This window comes from Gymnogyps californianus, unplaced genomic scaffold (assembly GCF_018139145.2).
Source record: "Gymnogyps californianus isolate 813 unplaced genomic scaffold, ASM1813914v2 HiC_scaffold_175, whole genome shotgun sequence".
In the NCBI taxonomy this organism is placed as follows: Eukaryota; Metazoa; Chordata; class Aves; order Accipitriformes; family Cathartidae; genus Gymnogyps; species Gymnogyps californianus.
This window is the reverse complement of record NW_026114056.1, coordinates 33,126-54,347: the sequence shown is the minus strand read 5'-3', so window position 1 is coordinate 54,347 and position 21,222 is coordinate 33,126. Positions and strand designations below refer to the sequence as shown.

The 21,222-nt window shown below is 40.7% G+C and overlaps 1 protein-coding gene across 1 annotated transcript in view; it reads left to right on the top strand.

The window, feature by feature from the left end:
* Positions 1-20,291, top strand: part of LOC127028082 (lens epithelium-derived growth factor-like) — a gene marked incomplete at its 5' end in the record, with an annotated part of 30,303 nt that extends 10,012 nt beyond the window's left edge. The window contains 5 exons of the mRNA XM_050913903.1: positions 3,173-3,243; positions 4,206-4,307; positions 4,513-4,732; positions 5,522-5,633; positions 20,159-20,291. Of these exons, the coding sequence (XP_050769860.1) occupies positions 3,173-3,243; positions 4,206-4,307; positions 4,513-4,732; positions 5,522-5,633; positions 20,159-20,207 (554 nt within the window). The remainder of the gene's footprint in view (positions 1-3,172; positions 3,244-4,205; positions 4,308-4,512; positions 4,733-5,521; positions 5,634-20,158) is intronic.
* Positions 20,292-21,222: the final 931 nt, after the last annotated feature.

Genomic DNA, 21,222 nt, shown 5'->3' with positions numbered 1-21,222 from the left:
CTGCTAAGGGGGTTTTGAGATCTCAGTCAAAGATGTTTGATCTGTGATTACTTCCTTCAGATCTTTGAAGCAGTGTATTCTTGTTTTAGGCCTTCTACATTCTTTCCTTCAGCAGTGTGTTAGAACTGGTCTTCAGTATTCTCATCTTATTGTCATCCTCGTTTTTAAACCTTTTACATGTTCTCCATTCGCCAGCATATAAAATCAAAGGTTCTGTTTCTTTGAACTGAATCACTTTAGTTCTTTATCTTCACAACTAATTGTCTGTTCCATCACAGCAGAATAATCAGAGGGGACCCCTTGCAAATAGTCAGATGGTATCCTTTTCCAGGGAAGGGGCTTAGATTTGGGATAGTTACTGAGTTCTTGTCCACCAGACCAGACTTCCAAACCAACCTTTACAATAAGAAGTCATTCCCTTCTTAGTGTTCCTACCCTTCTTAGATATGTCTTAAGGGCAGTTCAAACCACTGCCCTCAGGTTCCACCTATCTTTTGTTATATAGTAGAAATCCAGTGGTTTAAACTGGAACCAATTCCAGTGGTGGCAGGAGGAGAGATTTTTATATAAATGTGTCCAAGACAGATGGGACAAACAAAATAAGCAGTTTGCCTGCAATATTACTTAGTATGTATACCACTTGTATACCGAAGAAAATCCAAATAAATGTTGTGATGGGTTGACCTTGGCTGGCTGCCAGACCCCCAGCCAGCTGCTCTCTCACTCTCCCTCCTCAACAGGATGGGGGAGAAAATAAGATGGAAAAGCTCATGGGTCGAGATAAAGACAGGGAGATCACTTACCAGTCACCATCAGGGGGAAAAACAGACTTGAGTTGGGGAAAATTAATTTAAGTTATTGCCAGTTAAAAATAGAGTAGGATGGTGAAAAACAAAGACAAAAAATAAACCACCTTCCCCCTACCCCCCCCTTCTTCCCAGGCTCAATTTCACTCCTTCATTCCCAACTCTTCTATCCCCCCCTTGCCTCTAGCAGCACAGCAGGGATGGGGAAAGAGGGGTTGTGGTCAGTGGATAACAGTTCATCTCTGCTGCTCTTTCCTCCTCACACTTTTCCCTGCTCCAGCGTGGGTCCTTCCCACAGGCTGCAGTTCCTGTCAGGAGCCTGCTCCAGCATGGGCTCTCCACAGGCTGCAGGGTGGATACTTGCTCTGGCATGGTCCTCTCCACGGGCTGCAGGGGAATCTCTGCTCTGGCACCTGAAGCACCTCCTCCCCCTCTGTACTGGGTTTATGTGGCAAGGTTTTGGTAGCGGGGGTGGGGGCTGCAAGGGTGGATTCTGTGAGAAGAGATCAGGAGCTGCCCCCATGTCAGACAGAGCCAGTTCCAGCTGGGTCCAAGACGGACCCGCCGCTGGCCAAAGCTGAGCCAATCAGCAATGTTGGTAGCAGCTCTGTAAAAACATATTTAAGAAAGGGTAAAAAACACTGCACAGCAGCTGTGAGAGAGAGGAATGAGAAAAATGTGAGAGAAACAACAATGCAGACACCAAGGTCAGAGAAGAAGGAGGGGGAGGAGGCGCTCCAGGCGCCAGAGCAGAGATTCCCCTGCAGCCCGTGGTGAAGACCGTGGTGAGGCAGGCTGTCCCCCTGCAGCCCATGGAGGACCCCATGCCGCCCGAGCAGGTGGATGTGCCCTGAAGGAAGCTGTGACCCCGTGGAGAACCTGCGCTGGAGCAGGTTTTCTGGCAGGACCTGTGGCCCCGTGGAGAGGAGCCCATGCAGGAGCAGACTCCTGGCAGGAACTGCAGCCCATCAGGAAGGACCCACGCTGGAGCAGGTTTTTTTGGCAGGACCTTTGGCCCCACAGGGGACCCACGCTGGAACAGTCCATTCCTGAAGGACTGCACCCTGAAGGACTCATGCTGGAGCAGTTCCTGAAGAACTGCAGCCTGGGGAAGGACCCACACTGGAGAAGGTTGTGAAGGATTGTCTCCCATGGGAGGGACCCCACGCTGGAGTAGAGGAACAGCGTGTGGAGGAAGGAGCAGCAGAGACAAAGCATTATGAACTGACCGCAACCCCCATTCCCCATCCCCCTGTGCCGCTCAGGGGAGGATGTAAGAAGTCGGGAGTCAAGTTGAGCCTGGGAAGAAGGTGGGGGGAAGGTTTTTTTAGATTTGTTCTTATTTCTCATTATCCTATTGTGATTTGATTGGCAATAAATTAAATTAATTTCCCCAAGTTGAGTCTGTTTTGCCCGTGATGGTAATTGCTGAGTGATCTCCCTGTCCTTATCTCGACCCACAAGTTTTTCATCATATTTTCTTCCCCTGTCCTGTTGAGGGGGAGTGGCAGAGTGGCTTGGTGGGCACCTGGCAGCTAGCCAAGGTCAACCTGCCACACCCTCCTTCTTCACTGACTTTGGTGTTTGTAGGATTGTTTCTCACACTGTTGGGGTTTTTTTCTTTGTTTTTTTTTCTTTGTTTTTTTTTTCCCCCTCACTCCTCTCTCTCGCACTCTGTTGCACAGTGTTTTTTACCCTTTCTTAAAGACGTTTTCACAGAGTCACCACCAGCTTTGCTGATTGGCTCATCTTTGGCCAGCAGTGGGTCCATTGCAGTCGGCTGGAATCGGCTCTGTCCAGCACAGGCGCAACCCCTGGTCTCTTCTCACAGAGGTTACCCTTGCAACCCCCCCTGCTACCAAAACCTTGCCACATAAACCCAATACAGACCTTTAGCACCTATGAGTTAGAGATCAACTTATTCATTTGTCTTTACCACTTGTTAGGGCACATGCATTGTGAACTACTTTATTTGGATGGCTTTGGACTATGACTGTGTCCAAGTCTCCGAAATCCAAATCATCAATATTCAGGTATCCTCTCATCGTAAAGCTTCTATAGTTTCCCAGCTCTTACTATTTATTGAAACTTTCGTTTAACCTGGGTTAACTTCTAGAAGGCAACAGTTGGATATTACAGCAGAAAAATGTTCAGTTGTAACTCCATGTTGTTGTTGTGTGTCCAGTTAAAAAAACACAACAAACTACATTATTTGCTACCTTAATGCACCTTAGGAAAACTTAATATGAGTTGCCTACTCATAGTTTTTTGCCTTCTGTATCTCAAGTTCAGGTTTGTAGAAATGTTTCTACAAAAACATCTCATGAGATTATTAAATATTCATGCCTGCTATTTCTGATCTTTAGAAACATCAATGGATTCTAGGCTTCAAAGGATACATGCAGAAATTAAAAACTCACTCAAAATTGATAATCTAGTAAGTATATTTTGTTCATTGATGTATGTGTACAATTCAGGTAGGAAATATTTTTTGAATGCCTGGTTTGAAGTATGATTTATTAAACAATATGTCTTGAGAAGTAAAGGAATGATTTAATTTGCAAGACCTGGTTTGGGGAACTTCTTTCTTGATTACTCACCTGGTCTTCTCAGAGTGCCATCATGTGAAAAGTGTTGAAAGGGATTTGGCCTCTGACTTGGCACTTTTACTTCATGAAGGCTATGTGTGTAATGAGAAACTACTAGTTTAAGTGAAGAAGTCTTTCACAACAAATGCTGCAGTGGCTTCTGCATTTAGCAGCATGAGAAGTAGTGAGCAGTTTCAACTCAGTCTATGAGTTTGTACTGTCATGCTAAAGAGTAAAACATTTGTTTCTAGTACAGCCAACTCTTAAGTCTATAAAAATTTTCTGACTTCAAAGTAATTCATATTAAATTTAAAAATTTTCGCCTCAGAAAAATGGTTCAGTTTAAATATTTTTGTCAGCTGAACTCCAGATAGTAAATTAAATTCAAATGTAAAAATACTTGAAATAAAAGCTCATAGAGATAGAATCTTATTCTTGCCTCGATTAGAAGATTTTATAAGATTGTTTGTAGAGCTAGAGCAAAGATGCTTTCATTATTGTATTTATCACTAAGTGTGGCAACTACCATATTCTGCTGAGAGTAGTCCCGAATCCTTCTTTTTCTCTGCCAAGTACCCAGGTGGTTTCTACAACTTGAGCATCTTTGTATATAATTTGATGAGTGAAGATCTCACTTCCTTAGAAAGAGATCTAAGCAGTGTCTGACTTGCTTTTTTGCTACTTTCCCCCAAGAACAGGAACTAAAACTCAACATTGCCTTCAATTTTATATTTTTTTCCTCTTAATGTGGCTACCAAAGATTGTTAGCATTTAAACAAAGTCTTCAAATCAAACTTTTGTTTATATACAGGATGTGAACAGGTGTATTGAGGCTCTTGATGAGCTTGCTTCCCTTCAGGTCACAATGCAACAAGCTCAAAAACACACAGAGATGATTTTGACTCTAAAGAAGGTGAGTTTTGCAACTTCATTTAAAATAACTTCAAAAGGGCAACTTTTTTTTTTAATTGACATCAAGTTTATTTACTACTTTGGAGCATGTTTCACTTCAAGTCTAAACATAACATACAACGAGTTAAGAATTTCATATAACACTGAGATTAAGTAGATATGTATATATATAAGTGGAGTTGACTGTTTTACCTTTTCATTTTCAGATACGGAAGTTCAAAGTTAGCCAAGTTATCATGGAAAAATCTACAATGCTCTATAACAAGTTCAAGACCATGTTTCTAGTTGGAGAAGGAGATTCTGTTCTCTCACAGGTACTAAATAAATCACTTGCTGAGCAGAAGCAGCATGAAGAAACCAAAAAACCCAAAGAACATTGGAAGAAAGGTCCAACTAAAAAAACAGAAAAGGAAAAAGAACTAACAGGTAGGTGTTGGTGTACTTCATCCCACTCTCCCCAGGTGACTTCACTATAGTAGCAGAGAGGCTGAAATGTTACCAGCTATGTTTGTGCTATATTTTTAACGAACTTTATAGTATCGTAGGATTTATTTAGTAACTAATTACACTGCAGTTATCTTCCAAGTTGCATCATGGGAGTAGGGAAGGAAGAAGATTAGTACTGAAGTCAATTCCGTTGGCATACTTCTAGGAGTATAATAGCTGAATGAGCTTCCATAGTTAATACTTTATGTGGTGTTTTAAATAAAATAGTTCTTTCAGTTAGCCTTCAGTTAGTTTCTTGTTTATATCCAATCTCCACTACTTTCTGAGCCAAGTTCAAGTTGTTAAGGGATATTCAAGAGTGGTTGCTTCCTCCCGCAGCTCTGGCCCAGGACTCCCTCCTGCCTAGCCACTCTTGAAATATATGCTGATCACTTCAGGTTAACTGTCATACACTTAATACTTCTCCAGTTAATTTTCAAATGTTCTTGAGTTTGTCTTGAAATGTGTTGTGAATTACCTTGAAACCATAGCCTTCAGCAATATTTCATATGCTTGCTCATTTTATTTAGATAACGCAATTTATGGGACTGAGGTATACTGAATTCTTAAGTCATCATAATATCTCTTCTTGCTTTTATATATAGCTTCAGCTGGTAGATTTCAAGATTATAGGAAAAATGTTTGTAGTGTTGGAGTCGATGCTTCTTACGACAGAATTTTGCTTTTCTTGCTTCCTGCAGTGCTCATTCTTTCCCCTTCATTTTAAAGGTGCGAAGACACTAAATGGAGGGTCTGAAACTCAGGACATCAACCAATCACAACAGAATGGAGAGAACACTGAGGAAAAGAAAGAGAAGCATGAAGTTGGCACTAAGAAAAAGTGAGTTAATGTTAGTAAGTTCACTGAACTAACCATTTCTAATTTGTAGCTAATCATGTTTAATTAATGTTTTCTTTACCGGGTTTTCTCCTCAACTTTATAGAAATATAATAGTGTGTTAATTCCACTCTAGTTTTGAACAAACATTTTTAGAAGAAATGCTTCACTCATTTCTATAGTGTAGGTAGAAGGAACTTCTATAGGATGTTCTGCTAGTGGGCTAGATAGCTTGAGGTGGGACAGAATTCTGTATACTCTTTCTTCTGTGTTTTAGAGTGGTATTAAGATGGAAGCAAAGGAAGCTTGAAATGTATTGCACAGAAACTCATGAGACATCAAATTTTTGCAAATTCTCTTATTTCTCACTAGGCAAGTAAATACTATGTAAGAGAATTGCCTAAATGTAGTTAACTAGCATTAGAACTTCTGCCTATGAAATTTCAGAACTCTTTGGCTGTGACAGGTGTATAAAGTTGCCAAATTAAACTGTTCTGGTCAAACATCCATAAGAATGCTTGAATTTGTACATGTACATTTCTTCAACGTCTTTAAGAAAGGGTAAAAAACACTGTGCAACAGAGTGCGAGAGAGAGGAGTGAGGGGGAAAAAAAAACAAAGAAAAAAAAACAAAGAAAAAAACCCCAACAGTGTGAGAAACAATCCTACAAACACCAAAGTCAGTGAAGAAGGAGGGTGTGGCAGGTTGACCTTGGCTAGCTGCCAGGTGCCCACCAAGCCACTCTGCCACTCCCCCTCAACAGGACAGGGGAAGAAAATATGATGAAAAACTTGTGGGTCGAGATAAGGACAGGGAGATCACTCAGCAATTACCATCACGGGCAAAACAGACTCAACTTGGGGAAATTAATTTAATTTATTGCCAATCAAATCACAATAGGATAATGAGAAATAAGAACAAATCTAAAAAAACCTTCCCCCCACCTTCTTCCCAGGCTCAACTTGACTCCCGACTTCTTACATCCTCCCCTGAGCGGCACAGGGGGATGGGGAATGGGGGTTGCGGTCAGTTCATAATGCTTTGTCTCTGCTGCTCCTTCCTCCACACGCTGTTCCTCTACTCCAGCGTGGGGTCCCTCCCATGGGAGACAATCCTTCACAACCTTCTCCAGTGTGGGTCCTTCCCCCAGGCTGCAGTTCTTCAGGAACTGCTCCAGCATGAGTCCTTCAGGGTGCAGTCCTTCAGGAATGGACTGTTCCAGCGTGGGTCCCCTGTGGGGCCAAAGGTCCTGCCAAAAAAACCTGCTCCAGCGTGGGTCCTTCCTGATGGGCTGCAGTTCCTGCCAGGAGTCTGCTCCTGCATGGGCTCCTCTCCACGGGGCCACAGGTCCTGCCAGAAAACCTGCTCCAGCGCAGGTTCTCCACGGGGTCACAGCTTCCTTCAGGGCACATCCACCTGCTCGGGCGGCATGGGGTCCTCCATGGGCTGCAGGGGGACAGCCTGCCTCACCACGGTCTTCACCACGGGCTGCAGGGGAATCTCTGCTCTGGCGCCTGGAGCGCCTCCTCCCCCTCCTTCTTCTCTGACCTTGGTGTCTGCATTGTTGTTTCTCTCACATTTTTCTCATTCCTCTCTCTCACAGCTGCTGTGCAGTGTTTTTTACCCTTTCTTAAATATGTTTTTACAGAGCTGCTACCAACATTGCTGATTGGCTCAGCTTTGGCCAGCGGCGGGTCCGTCTTGGACCCAGCTGGAACTGGCTCTGTCTGACATGGGGGCAGCTCCTGATCTCTTCTCACAGAATCCACCCTTGCAGCCCCCACCCCCGCTACCAAAACCTTGCCACATAAACCCAGTACAGAGGGGGAGGAGGTGCTTCAGGTGCCAGAGCAGAGATTCCCCTGCAGCCCGTGGAGAGGACCATGCCAGAGCAAGTATCCACCCTGCAGCCTGTGGAGAGCCCATGCTGGAGCAGGCTCCTGACAGGAACTGCAGCCTGTGGGAAGGACCCACGCTGGAGCAGGGAAAAGTGTGAGGAGGAAAGAGCAGCAGAGATGAACTGTTATCCACTGACCACAACCCCTCTTTCCCCATCCCTGCTGTGCTGCTAGAGGCAAGGGGGGGATAGAAGAGTTGGGAATGAAGGAGTGAAATTGAGCCTGGGAAGAAGGGGGGGGTAGGGGGAAGGTGGTTTATTTTTTGTCTTTGTTTTTCACCATCCTACTCTATTTTTAACTGGCAATAACTTAAATTAATTTTCCCCAACTCAAGTCTGTTTTTCCCCCTGATGGTGACTGGTAAGTGATCTCCCTGTCTTTATCTCGACCCATGAGCTTTTCCATCTTATTTTCTCCCCCATCCTGTTGAGGAGGGAGAGTGAGAGAGCAGCTGGCTGGGGGTCTGGCAGCCAGCCAAGGTCAACCCATCACAACATTTATTTGGATTTTCTTCGGTATACAAGTGGTATACATACTAAGTAATATTGCAGGCAAACTGCTTATTTTGTTTGTCCCATCTGTCTTGGACACATTTATATAAAAATCTCTCCTCCTGCCACCACTGGAATTGGTTCCAGTTTAAACCACTGGATTTCTACTATATAACAAAAGATAGGTGGAACCTGAGGGCAGTGGTTTGAACTGCCCTTAAGACATATCTAAGAAGGGTAGGAACACTAAGAAGGGAATGACTTCTTATTGTAAAGGTTGGTTTGGAAGTCTGGTCTGGTGGACAAGAACTCAGTAACTATCCCAAATCTAAGCCCCTTCCCTGGAAAAGGATACCATCTGACTATTTGCAAGGGGTCCCCTCTGATTATTCTGCTGTGATGGAACAGACAATTAGTTGTGAAGATAAAGAACTAAAGTGATTCAGTTCAAAGAAACAGAACCTTTGATTTTATATGCTGGCGAATGGAGAACATGTAAAAGGTTTAAAAACGAGGATGACAATAAGATGAGAATACTGAAGACCAGTTCTAACACACTGCTGAAGGAAAGAATGTAGAAGGCCTAAAACAAGAATACACTGCTTCAAAGATCTGAAGGAAGTAATCACAGATCAAACATCTTTGACTGAGATCTCAAAACCCCTTAGCAGTAAGTCTAGACATGTATTTCTTTTAAAAAAAATTAAGATAGTAAAAAATATTGTGTATTTATATATTCTGTGTATGTATATATATATGGAATATTTAATATTCTTTAAACTAACCTCTCTTCTTCTCCATCCTCTTAACTTCTGATTTCTTACCTTCTTCTTTATTTTGCCTATCAAAACATGAAAGCATTTTTACAATGCTGTCTTCTAAAGTCTTGAGTCTTTTTTTTATTATTATTTTTAAATGAGATGTTTTGAGATATTCAAACTGTGTGTAAAAATACAGAAGTCAAACTCTGGTTTCTTCAAAGACCAAAATAAATTAAATTAATTTATTTATTAAGATACTGCAGATAAGGAATCCTCCAGATTAGCAGACTGTTTCCCCTAGAAGGAGCAAATGAAAGTATTATTAAAATGTAAAAATTAAGATAAAACTGCAGTGTATGAAACAGATTGATGGAGAGAGAATATTGTAAGAGGACCCAAATTTAAAACTGACATTCAAGTTTACCTCAGGGAATTATGGGGAAAAGATTGATTATATGACAAATAAAATAACTCCCACAGCAACTCTACTAAAAAAAAGTACAGAAATAAGTAAGCAATAAGTATACCACAATCTTTAAAGAAGACTCCTAAAATATTTTTATTCACAACCCCCCCCAAACAAACCCTATTTATCAAATCTTCAGTCTTGTTTTATCATAGAATTTTAAAGCCTTATTTTAATTGGTATATTCCACCATTCTGTGAGTTTTTCCAAATGTCATAAAAATAAGCATCCATTAAATAAAAATCCTGCATGTATATCAGTTTCCATACTCCTTTCACATTTTATTCAGATACTGAATCAGACTTCCAAAAGCTTAAGATTATTATATAATTCTGCAGAATTTTGTAAAAGAGGGGGGAAAATTCTAAGATCAACCTTTAGCTGAACTATTTTCTTCAAGTGCTAGTTTGTTTTCTTCAAGTACTCCCGTAGTCAGTGCTCACAGATTGTTTTTGTCCAGCAGTATTCGTTGAGGGAAGCTATACTGTCAGCAGTGTTCTCCTTGGTTTTAGAAGCATGAAAGAGTCTCTCAGACTTGTGGTGTCCAGCATTCCTTTTGGCTGCCTGGAAGCTAAAACTTTGTATATAAATCTGTGGGACATGTTGACTATTAATTGCAGTAGGGTAAACTTAAGTTATGTTTTATCTCTTCTTTTAGATGAACAGGAATTTGATTTTGCTCCAGAGGTAGTCTTGGAATTATTGGTTTCTGATTGGACAGCTTTAAAAAATGTCATTTGGGAGTTTTCAGCTAAATAATGATAATTACAAATGTTTGTTTTGCCTGGATGAGTGGCATACTAAAGGAGTACCTTTTATAAATAAGAGACCAGTGCAGGTTCCGAACTCAAGTTATGCAACACAGCACTGTGCTTAAATCAATGAGTTGTTCAAAAAGCAATATGACATTAATGCAGTGTGGCATCTGAGTTAACTGAAATTGTAAATGAAGCGGTTGGACAGTGGAACGTATTTGGCCAATCACTTGAAAACAAATGGCCACTTTTAATAACTGTCTCTCCAAGGTACATTTTTCATGACCTGTTCCACTTCCTTGTTTCTACAGAACCTGACAACACTTGGATTTTTGTAGTGGCAAGAGACAAACTGAGTCAGATTGCCCTTTTTATTTCCTGTTAAAAGCATAAGGCTATTTGGGTGCAGACAGGACACACCAGTGGTCTTTACTGGTCAAAAGAAACTGAAGACGAACACTTCACATACTTGCACAAGACGTCTTGACCAGGTTGTCTCAAACAAGCAACTATAGGCAAATTAATTCATATATTTCTTTAAATATTCCAGCACAATATTGTGCTTTTGTCCTTTAAAACTTGCAAGTATATCTTCCAAGAATCGAGCCAGTGGTAGTGTTATGTTCTGCCAATATACATTTCCCTCTATTCAAGAGGGAGGGAGTGTGCGTGTGTGTATTTGCATTGGCTTGAACTCTAAGCTCCAGTTAGCATTGTTTGACTCATCTAAATGAAGAAATCAAACCTGTTTACATAAACCCTTGTATGGCTACTTAAGAGCAATTTATTTGGATTAGCCATTATCAAACAATGTGTGCATAACACAAACCTATCTTGCTTAAACCAATGTTAGTTTACAGTTTTTGCAGTAAAAGTCCACTTGTAAGCTTACCACTCTGACTAAACTGGTACACCTTTCATGCTGAGAAATGCATATGCTACACACGTTAAAACTCGAACAAACTGCAAACTATATTTCTGTCATGTGAAACTTGCTTACAATTTCATATGCAGTGTTAAATTGTTTAAAGAAGAGACCATTAAGCAGAGTAAACATGAGCAAAACATGAATTTACAAAACACTCGTAAGCACTGAGTATTGAGTCTGAGCAAATGCTTTGTAAATGTCTCTTCAGTTCTGTATTTTAAATATTGCTGTAACTTTACTCCATTTGTTAACTAGAGATAAGATGCTTTCATATCTTTTTGAATATGTACTTGAACAATCTGATCCCATAGTTAATCTTGCTTTGAGCCAGAGGTTGAAGTTAGATGACCTCCTGAGGTCCCTTTCAACCTGAATTATTCTATGATTCTGTGCATTCTAGAAAATAATGTATTCCAAGTGATCGTGCTTAAGAACTACTTTCAGTTGTGTTGATAGGCATATATGCTGTTCCCTTAAGTTATCTTTTTAAAGTTTGGGACATGTTGAATTATTCATTGGTACTAAGAAAAGCTGTAGTTGGTAATGCATGTTAAATCAGCAAAAGTCAAAGTCTTTTCTGCAACGTTGTTCAACAAGCTTCTTTGTTTCTTTTTACCAACTGAGAGGATGAATAGCTGAGGGTGTTGGCACAAATTTGGCAGTAGACTGAGGAGCAACACAGTTGTACCTGCACAGACTCACGTTCTTTAAGCAAGGCTGTGTCTTATGTACAAAGCACTGAATTGAGTTTGCCTAACAAATATTGATGAGGTAGCTACCTAGACCAGAAAAATGGAAAATAATGATTTAAAAAAATGAAACAAAAAATTCAATTTATATCCATTATACTGACAGAGGAAGTTGCGAGAAAGCAAAAAGAAAAATAAACCTTTTCACATTTTATCAATATTAGGTTTTGTGCTTAATAATTAGGCATCAGGTATAATCTAAACTATGCACAGTCACTAAGATAAGCTACTGCTCCTTACTTTTACTGAAGTGGAGCTCTGTATAGTTCCCTATATGCATAAAGTATGAAATCTATTTAAAAGTAAAGAAGACTCGGCTCTTGTGAGACCCCACCTGGAGTACTGTGTTCAGCTCTGGGGCCCCCAGCACAAGAAAGACATGGACCTGCTCGAGCAGGTCCAGAGGAGGGCCACAAAGATGATCAGGGGGCTGGAGCACCTCCCCTATGAGGACAGGCTGAGAGAGTTGGCGTGGTTTAGCCTAGAGAAGAGAAGGCTCCGGGGAGACCTTATAGCAGCCTTCCAGTACTTAAAGGGGGCCTACAGGAAAGATGGGGGGGGACTCTTTATCAGGGAGTCTAGTGATAGGATGAGGGGTAACGGTTTTAAACTGAAAGAGGGTAGGTTTAGATTAGATATAGGGAAGAAATTCTTTACTGTGAGGGTGGTGAGACCCTGGAACAGGTTGCCCAGAGAAGCTGTGGATGCCCCATCCCTGGAAGTGTTCAAGGCCAGCTTGGATGGGGCTTTGAGCAACCTGGTCTAGTGGAAGGTGTCCCTGCCCATGGCAGGGGGGTTGGAGCTAGATGATCTTTAAGGTCCCTTCCAACCCAAACCATTCTATGATTCTATGATAACCAAAACAACACATGACAATTTATTGCAGAAATCAAAAGCATGTCAGATTTACATAATAATATATTAAGAATTGCAGAAACGATAAAAACAATTTAGTGTCTTTGGGACATTGGAAAAGTTTAGGTTTGCCCCAAGGAAGAAGTGTGTTTAGGTTTCTAGAGAAAGAATAACTGACAAGGAAGAGACGAAATCACTGGGGGGGGGAGGTAAATAAATCTAGATTCTTGTTAAAGGATAGAGAAAGGTTATAATTTTATTGTTATAGGTGAAGGGGACCATTTCCTTCTCCTAATTCCCAGAATTTTTACCTTGTTCTCCCCCTTCTTCCTCCTTCCCAAGAACTGTGTGGATGGGAACATCTCGATCTCATGGTGGTGGCTTCTTCACCCACTTGTGGAATAGGTCTTGAGAATGGGTCAGATCGATTTCTTCCTGCTGTCCCAACCCCCTAAGTTTCTGGCAGGATCTCCTCTCCATGCTAATGCTTGGTTCATTTGTGATAATTTATCTTCTGACTGCAAACTGCTTGATATTACTCAACTGGCTTTGCAGAGCCAGAGTAGCATAAATCATAACTTCTTCCTTGTTCTGTCTGATAGTATAGCCTCCAGCTGCCAGACAGAGAAGGAAGTGTTTTCCAGGGAACCCTATGTATTCCACAACCTGAGCAACTTAATTCATGGCTATAGAATTTTGATATAAATCTCAATCTCATGTATTCAAGACTTACTTAAAATGTAATACATGGCCCTGCTGGAACAAGAGAGTTAGCTCTCCCTTCAGGTATTCTCAGGATACTTCTAAACAGAACCCACCAACTCTGTCCTACTGTTAGGAAATCTAAGTCACTGAAAGACTGACATCACTTAATTTCTGGATTCAATTTTTCCCATCCTCCCACAATACTACATGTTGATTTACAAGAGCTTTTTTATTCTCCACTTAAAAAGTTAAATAATGCTTGGGGAAAAAAAAGGCAGAGGGAGGACACAGAACACAGCGCAAACCAATTGGGAATTTTGAAACTAAGAGGCGGCACAAAACCTGACAAAGTACTACCACAATGTACAGACACTATGTATTAAAACATACTCACGGCTCGGATTCCATTTGCTCCTCTTGCTTACACTTTCTTTCTGTCGGTTCTCTCTCATGTTGGCCTTGTAACATGTTTCTTCTATGAGCTCCTTGAAAGTTTCTCCCTCCTTTTTTCTTCTGTTTTTATTTAGGGTTTTAGGGTGAGAAGAGAGAAGGAGTCTTTAGATTACTGAACGTCAAAAACATTAATAGTTAAACCTACCTGCTCTAGATGTCTACACATTATTGCTCTAGTCCATGAAACACCCTGATGAGAGTTAGCATTCCTCTGTAACTAAATCCAAATCTTTTATATGCAGATAAGAAGCTGAGTTTTATTAGTGCTTTCTCTCAGATATGAAGAAGAATATCCCAAACACGAAAAAACCCAAAGCCATTCCCAAATGATCAGCTAGAGACAGCTTCCTATCTTTCAAAAATATATTTCACAGACCCCACAGATTCTCAACACTCAGGACAAAAAAATATATGCATTCAAGTAAGCATATTAAAAAAAAAAAAAACACCAAAACCCAAAACAACAAACTTTTGCTACAATAAATCACTTACATTTAAATCCATCTTTTAAAAAAACAAAGTATTAGAAATTTTTTTTCTTCGTAAATATCTAAAAGTTATTGAAAAGATTATTTGACAGAAAGGAATTTGCAACTTCTCATTTCCAAGACATGCATCTATATTAGCCAGACACAAGGCTCCAACACTTAATAGACAAAATTGAACACCTAGTATTAGCTTTAAGAAATATTTTCAGTGAACTACTGTTCTTTACAATAAGTAAGTCAATAAAGAGCAATATACCTTATCACCTTCATGTTCTCCTTCATCCTCTTCAGAATCAGATGCTGATGCAGAACCCACTTGGGAAGTATTTCTCCTTTTTGGTTCGGTCTCCCTCTTTGCTTCTCTTCTATCAAATTCCTTCCTCAATTTGTCGTCTTCCTTCTGACTCTCCTCATCTTTTTTCCCTTGTTTTTTGGGCTTTTCTTCCAGTCCTTTTTTCTTTGTCTTCTCCTCTTCATGAACACTAAAACACAGTAAATTATTTAAGCTTCATATTCATTATCTATACCCAGTTTAAAAGAGAACCTAACTCTCAATTCAGGAAGATGTACTTTTTAGTTTTTACTATCAAATACTCTACCTGCACAAAGTTGGCTCACTTTTAGATCTTTCATTTCATAGAATCATAGGATAATTCAGGTTGGAAGGGGCCTCTGGAAGTCTCTTGTCCAACCCCCTGCTGGGGGTGGTTCAGACCATGTTACTCAGGGCTTTCTCCAGTCTGGTCTTGAAAACCTCCAAGGATGGAGACTGGACAACCTCTCTGGGCAACCTGCCCCACTGCTTGACTGTCCTCAGGGTGAAAAAGTGTTTCCCTATATCCAGTCTGATCCTCTCTTGTTTCAATTTATGCCCGTTGCCTCTCATCCTCCCACCATGCACTGTCGTGACGAGCCTGGCTCCTCCTTCTTGATGAACTCCTTGTAGGTATTGGAAGGCTGTTATTAGATCTCCCCCAAAGCCTTCTCTTCTCCAGGCTGAACAAGCCCAGTTCCCTCAGCCCCTCCTCATAGGACACGTGTTCCAGCCCTCTGACTAGCTTGGTGGCCCTCTGCTGAACTCGCTCCAGTTAGTCGGCATCTTTCTTGTATTGGGGGACCCAGGATTCTAGATGTGGTCTAACAAGTGCTGAATAGAGGGGGATAATCACTTCTCTCAATCTACTGCTGTGGTGGGTTGACCTTGGCTGGCTGCCAGATGCCCACCAAGCCGCTCTGTCACTCCCCCTCCTCAGCAGGACAGGGGAGAAAATAAGATGAAAAACTCATGGGTCGAGATAAAGGTGTTTTAATGAAAGAAAGCAAAGGCCGTGCCCAGAAACAAAGCAAAAGGGGGAAGAAAAAAAAAAAAAAAGATTTATTCTCTACTTCCCATCAGCAGGCCATGTCCAGCCACTTCCTGGGAAGTAGGGCCTCGGTACGCGTAGCGGTTGCTTCGGAAGACAAACGCCTTAATAACGAATGCCCCTCCTCCCCCTCCTTTCTCTTAGCTTTTATTGCTGAGCACGATGTCATATGGTATGGAATATCCCTTTGGTCAGTTTGGGTCAGCTGTCCCGGCTATGTCCCCTCTTGCCCACCCTCCAGCCTTTGGGGAGGTGGGGGGGTGGAGAGACAGCCTTGATGCTGTGCGAGCACTGCTCAGCAATAGCCAAAACATTGGTGTGCTATCAATCAACACCGTTCTAGCTACAAATACAAAGCACAGCACTATGAGGGCTGTTATGGGAAAGTTAACTCCATCCCAGCCAGACCCAATACAACTGCCTACGCTCCTGTTCATACAGCCCAGGATACTGTTGGCCTCCTTTGCTGCCAGGGCACGCTGTTGGCTCATGGTCAGCTTTCTGTCTACCAGGATCCCCAGGTCCTTTTCAGCAGAGCTGCTCCGCAGTCAGTCCCCAGCCTGTACCATTGCCAGGGGTTCTCCCTTCCCAGGGGCAGGACTTTGCATCTGTGCCGGTTGAATTTCATGAGGTTCCTGTCAGCCTGTTCCTCCAACCTGTCTAGTTCCTCTGGATGGCAGCTCTGCCCTCAAGTGTATTGCCTGCCTCTCCCCCCCCCCCAACCCCGATTTGCTGTCATCTGCAAACTTGAAGAGAGTGCACTCTGTCGCCTCCTCCAGGTCATTGATAAAGATGATAAGCAGGACAGGTCCCAGGATAGACCTCTGCAGTATTCCACTTGTTACCAGCCTCCAGGTAGAAAACCACCTATTAACCCCTATTCTCCGAGCCCAATCATCCAACCACTTTTTTACCCATCTGGTTGTCCACCCATCCTGACTGCAACATTCAACTTATACTGAGTACTACAAGGAAAATGCTGGGCAGGAACTCAGTAAGTCATGACAGCTCATCAAATGCAACCACTTGGTTTACAATAAAGACAGGCATTTTATATAAAAAGCCAACTCACATGTTGGTCTCTGAAGGACAAGGTAGTTTCACCAATTTGGGTCTCCCTCTTGGTTTTGGAACCTTTACTTCAGTAGCTAATTATACAAAAAGAACAGGTTAGTCTACAGCCACCACCCGTTCCTTATCTAAAAGGATTGTTTCTCATGTCAACACATGGAAGCAACACTTGAGTCAAACTTAGTAGGGTAAATACTCTATTTAAAAAAATTCAAATGTTGGAACTGTGTATCAAAGTTTAATCAAGATCCCTTTGAAAAATTAAAATCTCAACCAACGCTTTGGTACTTTAAGATAGCAGTCTAAGAGGTTTAAACCATCTATTCCTGTGCCTTTTCCACCCAGTGCACTCAGAATGGCCCTGCCTCATGTTGCGCAGCTAATAAAAAAAATAAGCCTGAAACAAGAGAATAATAAGTGGAATAATAAGACAATAATAAGTGGGGGGAAAAAACTTAAGTAATTTAGTGTGCAAATCTAAACTGAGCCTATTTATTAGTAGTAGTCTTAAGAGCTTCATGGAGCTTCCATCCCTTTCCCTGAGAGTAAATCAGCGTCAAGAAATTCTACCACCACACTGAGGTATACAGCACAGTTCTACATTTTCTCAATTTCACCATGTTTCAGTGTTAAAGTGAGCTAAATAGTTTATCCACCTTCTCGACGTTTATACCCTTCGAATTCTGTAAAATGAAAATACTTAGTATGCTGCCATTATGGACTGAAATTTATGGAACATGCTTATCTGCTATCCCCAGTGAACATTCTGTTAGGAAAAAACCTAACAGCCCAGTGTTTGAAGTGCTGCTGGTGTTAGTGTGGAGCACTGCTAAACAAGAGATGCACGCATTGTATTAATGCAAGAGAATGCTGCACAGTACATCATCTAGTAACACATTTCCCATAGGGTGCCAAAGCATCTCTTGTAAAGGTCCTTTCCTGCTCTTACAGACAATAGTTTGTATAAACACAATTCATTTGAAAGATCAATATAATCCCCCACACATTAAAATATTAAAAATGTTAATTTAATAAATATAATGAAAGTGGGTGAAGTACTAAGGTAATACTTCATTTCCTCACATCTAGTCTTAAATAGTTTGCCTTGGGAGCTAACTATGGTTGCACTTTTAGAAAGTTATTTATTTTCATAATGCCACCAGATACAGGTGAGTATAAAGTATTAAATTATCTGTTTCCCAGACTAAATGCTCATATAGCATATTTAAGTGCTCCAATAACTTCCCCCATGTTAGCAGTAAACAAATTTAAAACGTTTCTTCAAGAATACTTGCAAACTTGCCATAAGAATTACAATTAAATCATTGCTACTTTCACAAACAAGTACTGCAGAACTATTAGCAAAATCTTTCTTTGAAATTACATGCTGCTTCTAATAGCTATATTTTCTTCTCAGTTGTCTATCGGTCTACAGAGATTTCCTTTAAACGACTTTTCAGCAAAATCTCTCCAGCTCTTCGCTTGTTTTTACTGTCCTCTGAGCTCTACCTATAGACAGTCTCCTTCCTCCCATTTTTTTAAAACTTGTTTTATAGATATTCTAACACAACTTAAGTACCAATTTTATACATCTTTGATTAATATAAACCTTTGTGAAGCCACAGTGAAACAGAGGTCTTATTGCATAGTCTGCAAGTTAGCAGAATCCTGTGGAGGCTTTCCTAAAGGTGATACTTGCAAGGGGATACAATGATCCTTATTTCAGAGGACCCAGCATAACCATAAACATTTTAAGGCCCTTTATGTGCTAAATTGCTAAATACCTCAGGTTGCCATGTAGGATAGTTTAGATGTATACATATATATTTTTATATATATATATATATATCAAATAAAAATTGGAAGTTTGCATATTAGGAAATATTCTGTAATACTCTGGAGATCTGGGGGCAATAAATCCTCCGACCACCTCTATTAAGTTATTTTGTATGGAGAAAAATAAATAAAATACCTTTTTGTTTAAAGTTACCTGCTGGTCTTCCTCTTTTAGGGCTTACTTTTGGAGTCACAGTCACTGCAGCTGCTACCACTGCAGCTTCCGCAGCTTCAGCTTGTTTTTCGGCCTAATTTAAAGAAAGCAATTCACAAATTAAAACCATAGACCCTCTCCCCGTAAAGCAGCTATTTCTTACTTGCTTCCTAAAATATTGCATAAAATATATTTCTAAACTGCTAAAAAATAAACAAACTAGTTTAGTAGAGTAAGGATGCATAAAAAGCCCAATAGTTTCTGGATAAAAATTCATAAATATTTGGGACAAAGCACTCTGTTTATAAGGGGGAAAGTAAACCTTAAATGATTGTTGCAATGGTCACTGCAAACAACCTGGAGCAATATGCTGCAATCATTCAGGTTTTATAACTCTGCGGAAGAAACCCCACTGCTAAAATCCAGAAGAAGGATGTGAAAAGTTTTCTAGCAAACCAATACATTAGTGCTGGTTGGAGTGAAAGGAAGCTACAAGCTTGAATGTGCACGCTGCTGATGGCATGGTCCTGCAGTCAACACAAACTTCCTTTTCTTTTTCCAGCACAAAAAGAATATTGGATTCCATCTTCTACACTTCCAAGGTGTCGTGGTTTAACCCCAGTCAGCAACTAAGCACCACGCAGCTGCTTCCCCCTTCCCCCTCCCAGTGGGGTGAGGAGGAGGAAAGGAAAAAAAAGTAAAACTCGTGGGTTGAGATAAGAACAGTTTAATAACTAAAGTAAAATATAATACTAACAATAGTAATAATGAAATATTATAATAATAATAGTAATGAAAAGGAATATAACAAAAAAAAGGAATAACACCCAAGAAAAAACCAGTGATGCACAATGCAATTGCTCACCACCCGCTGACTGATGCCAGAGCCGCGATCCACCCCTCCCGGCCAACTCCCCCCTGTTTAGATACTGGGCATGACGTTCCATGGTATGGAATACCCCTTTGGCTAGTTCAGGTCAGCTGCCCTGGCTATGCTCCCTCCCAGCTTCTTGCACACCTGCTTGCTGTCAGAGCATGGGAAACTGAAAAGTCCTTGGCTTAAGATAAGCGCTACTTAGCAACAACTACAACATCAGAGTGTTATCAACATCATCCTCACACTAAATCCAAAACACAGCACTGTACCAGCTACTACCAAGAAGAGAGTTAACTCTGTCGCAGCCGAAACCAGGACACAAGGGCATTGAGTTTGGTACTGGTACCAGTGTCAGAACTACAGTAAAAAACTGTTTGGCTTACTATTCAGGAATGCCTGAATGGAATACAATACAGATCCTGAATAACTGCAGTTCACAGCTTGGCATGTTAACTTGAGCTCAATTGGTGTGTGGGGGTGTGTGTAGGGGGGGACATTCCTCTCAAGGAGAGAAGCTGGCATCACTAACTGCTTCAGTCTTCCAAACTTCATCTACTGCTGAATGTGCATCAACACACTGAGATTCTAGTCTTATTCCAGGTCAATGAATTTTAAAATAAGACTTATGTCTGAAATTCTTTATATGGCTATTAATGTTGCTTTATTATTTTCCTAGAACATCAGGTGAAGAGAGAGAGCTTGAAAATCCAAAGGAATCTCTTTGAAAAGAAATTATGCCACTGGAGTCTTTTTTTTCTTTTTTTTTTTTTTAATACAAAATAAAAGTGATTAAGTTTTGCGTTTGAAATCTACGGACCAAAAGTTTTAAAAACTTTATAAGCATAATATTTTAATGTTAAATTTTGTGGAATAGCAACCCCTTTAATCTTCATTTGAAAAATATTTAAATGCTTTGCTGATGGTTTTATCCAGTATTAATAAGCAATACACATCTTAAAATCCCATTCAGAAAACAGGAGACAGAGTTGTAGTATGTTTTAATCTGACTCCTGTATGTTTGTCCAGTTAATAGCAGGAAAGAGTGTAAATAGTTTTTCAACTGCTTAATCGCTTCATTTGCATAAAACATACTCTCTTCCAGTCATACTGACCTGTTAGTGTGTAGTTTTTCAACATGTGTCAGGATGGCTTTTTACTGTGCTTTGTACGAGTTGGAAACATTGTTTTTATAGCGGTTAATGTTAAAGTTTAATTTTGTTCTTGTAAAACATTGTACCAAGTGATGCTATGTACCAATTGTATCAATTTAAGCTGCGTGAATTCTCATAGTATGCTTTTGGTATTATAGATGTCATACTAGGAAGAAATCTGGTGTTTTCACTGAACCTGTTGATGATGCACATTGGTTAGAAAACAGTCTTGAATGCTTTTTAAAAAAATTAAAGTCTTTAAGAATCAACTTCTTTGTATGAGTTTAATGTTCAAATTGTATAAATTAAGGCATTCATAAGGGCCATAACTGTTGGAATGTCTAAATCAAAGCTGTTAAGAACTTTTCCTTGGCATGAACTTGAAGGGTTTAGAACTTAGGTTTTCAAAAAAAAACCTTGTAAAGATTTCTGAAAGCAAGAAAGGAAGGAGACAGAGAAGTGCTACACTTGTAAAATCCCTCAGCCCTGCTCCCACTCTCGTGCAAACCTCCCCCCCCCCGCCCACTTGTGCTCTCTCTCTTTCTCTCTGCCCCCCTGGCCCCCCTCTCTAACCCCTGTGCTGTCTCTG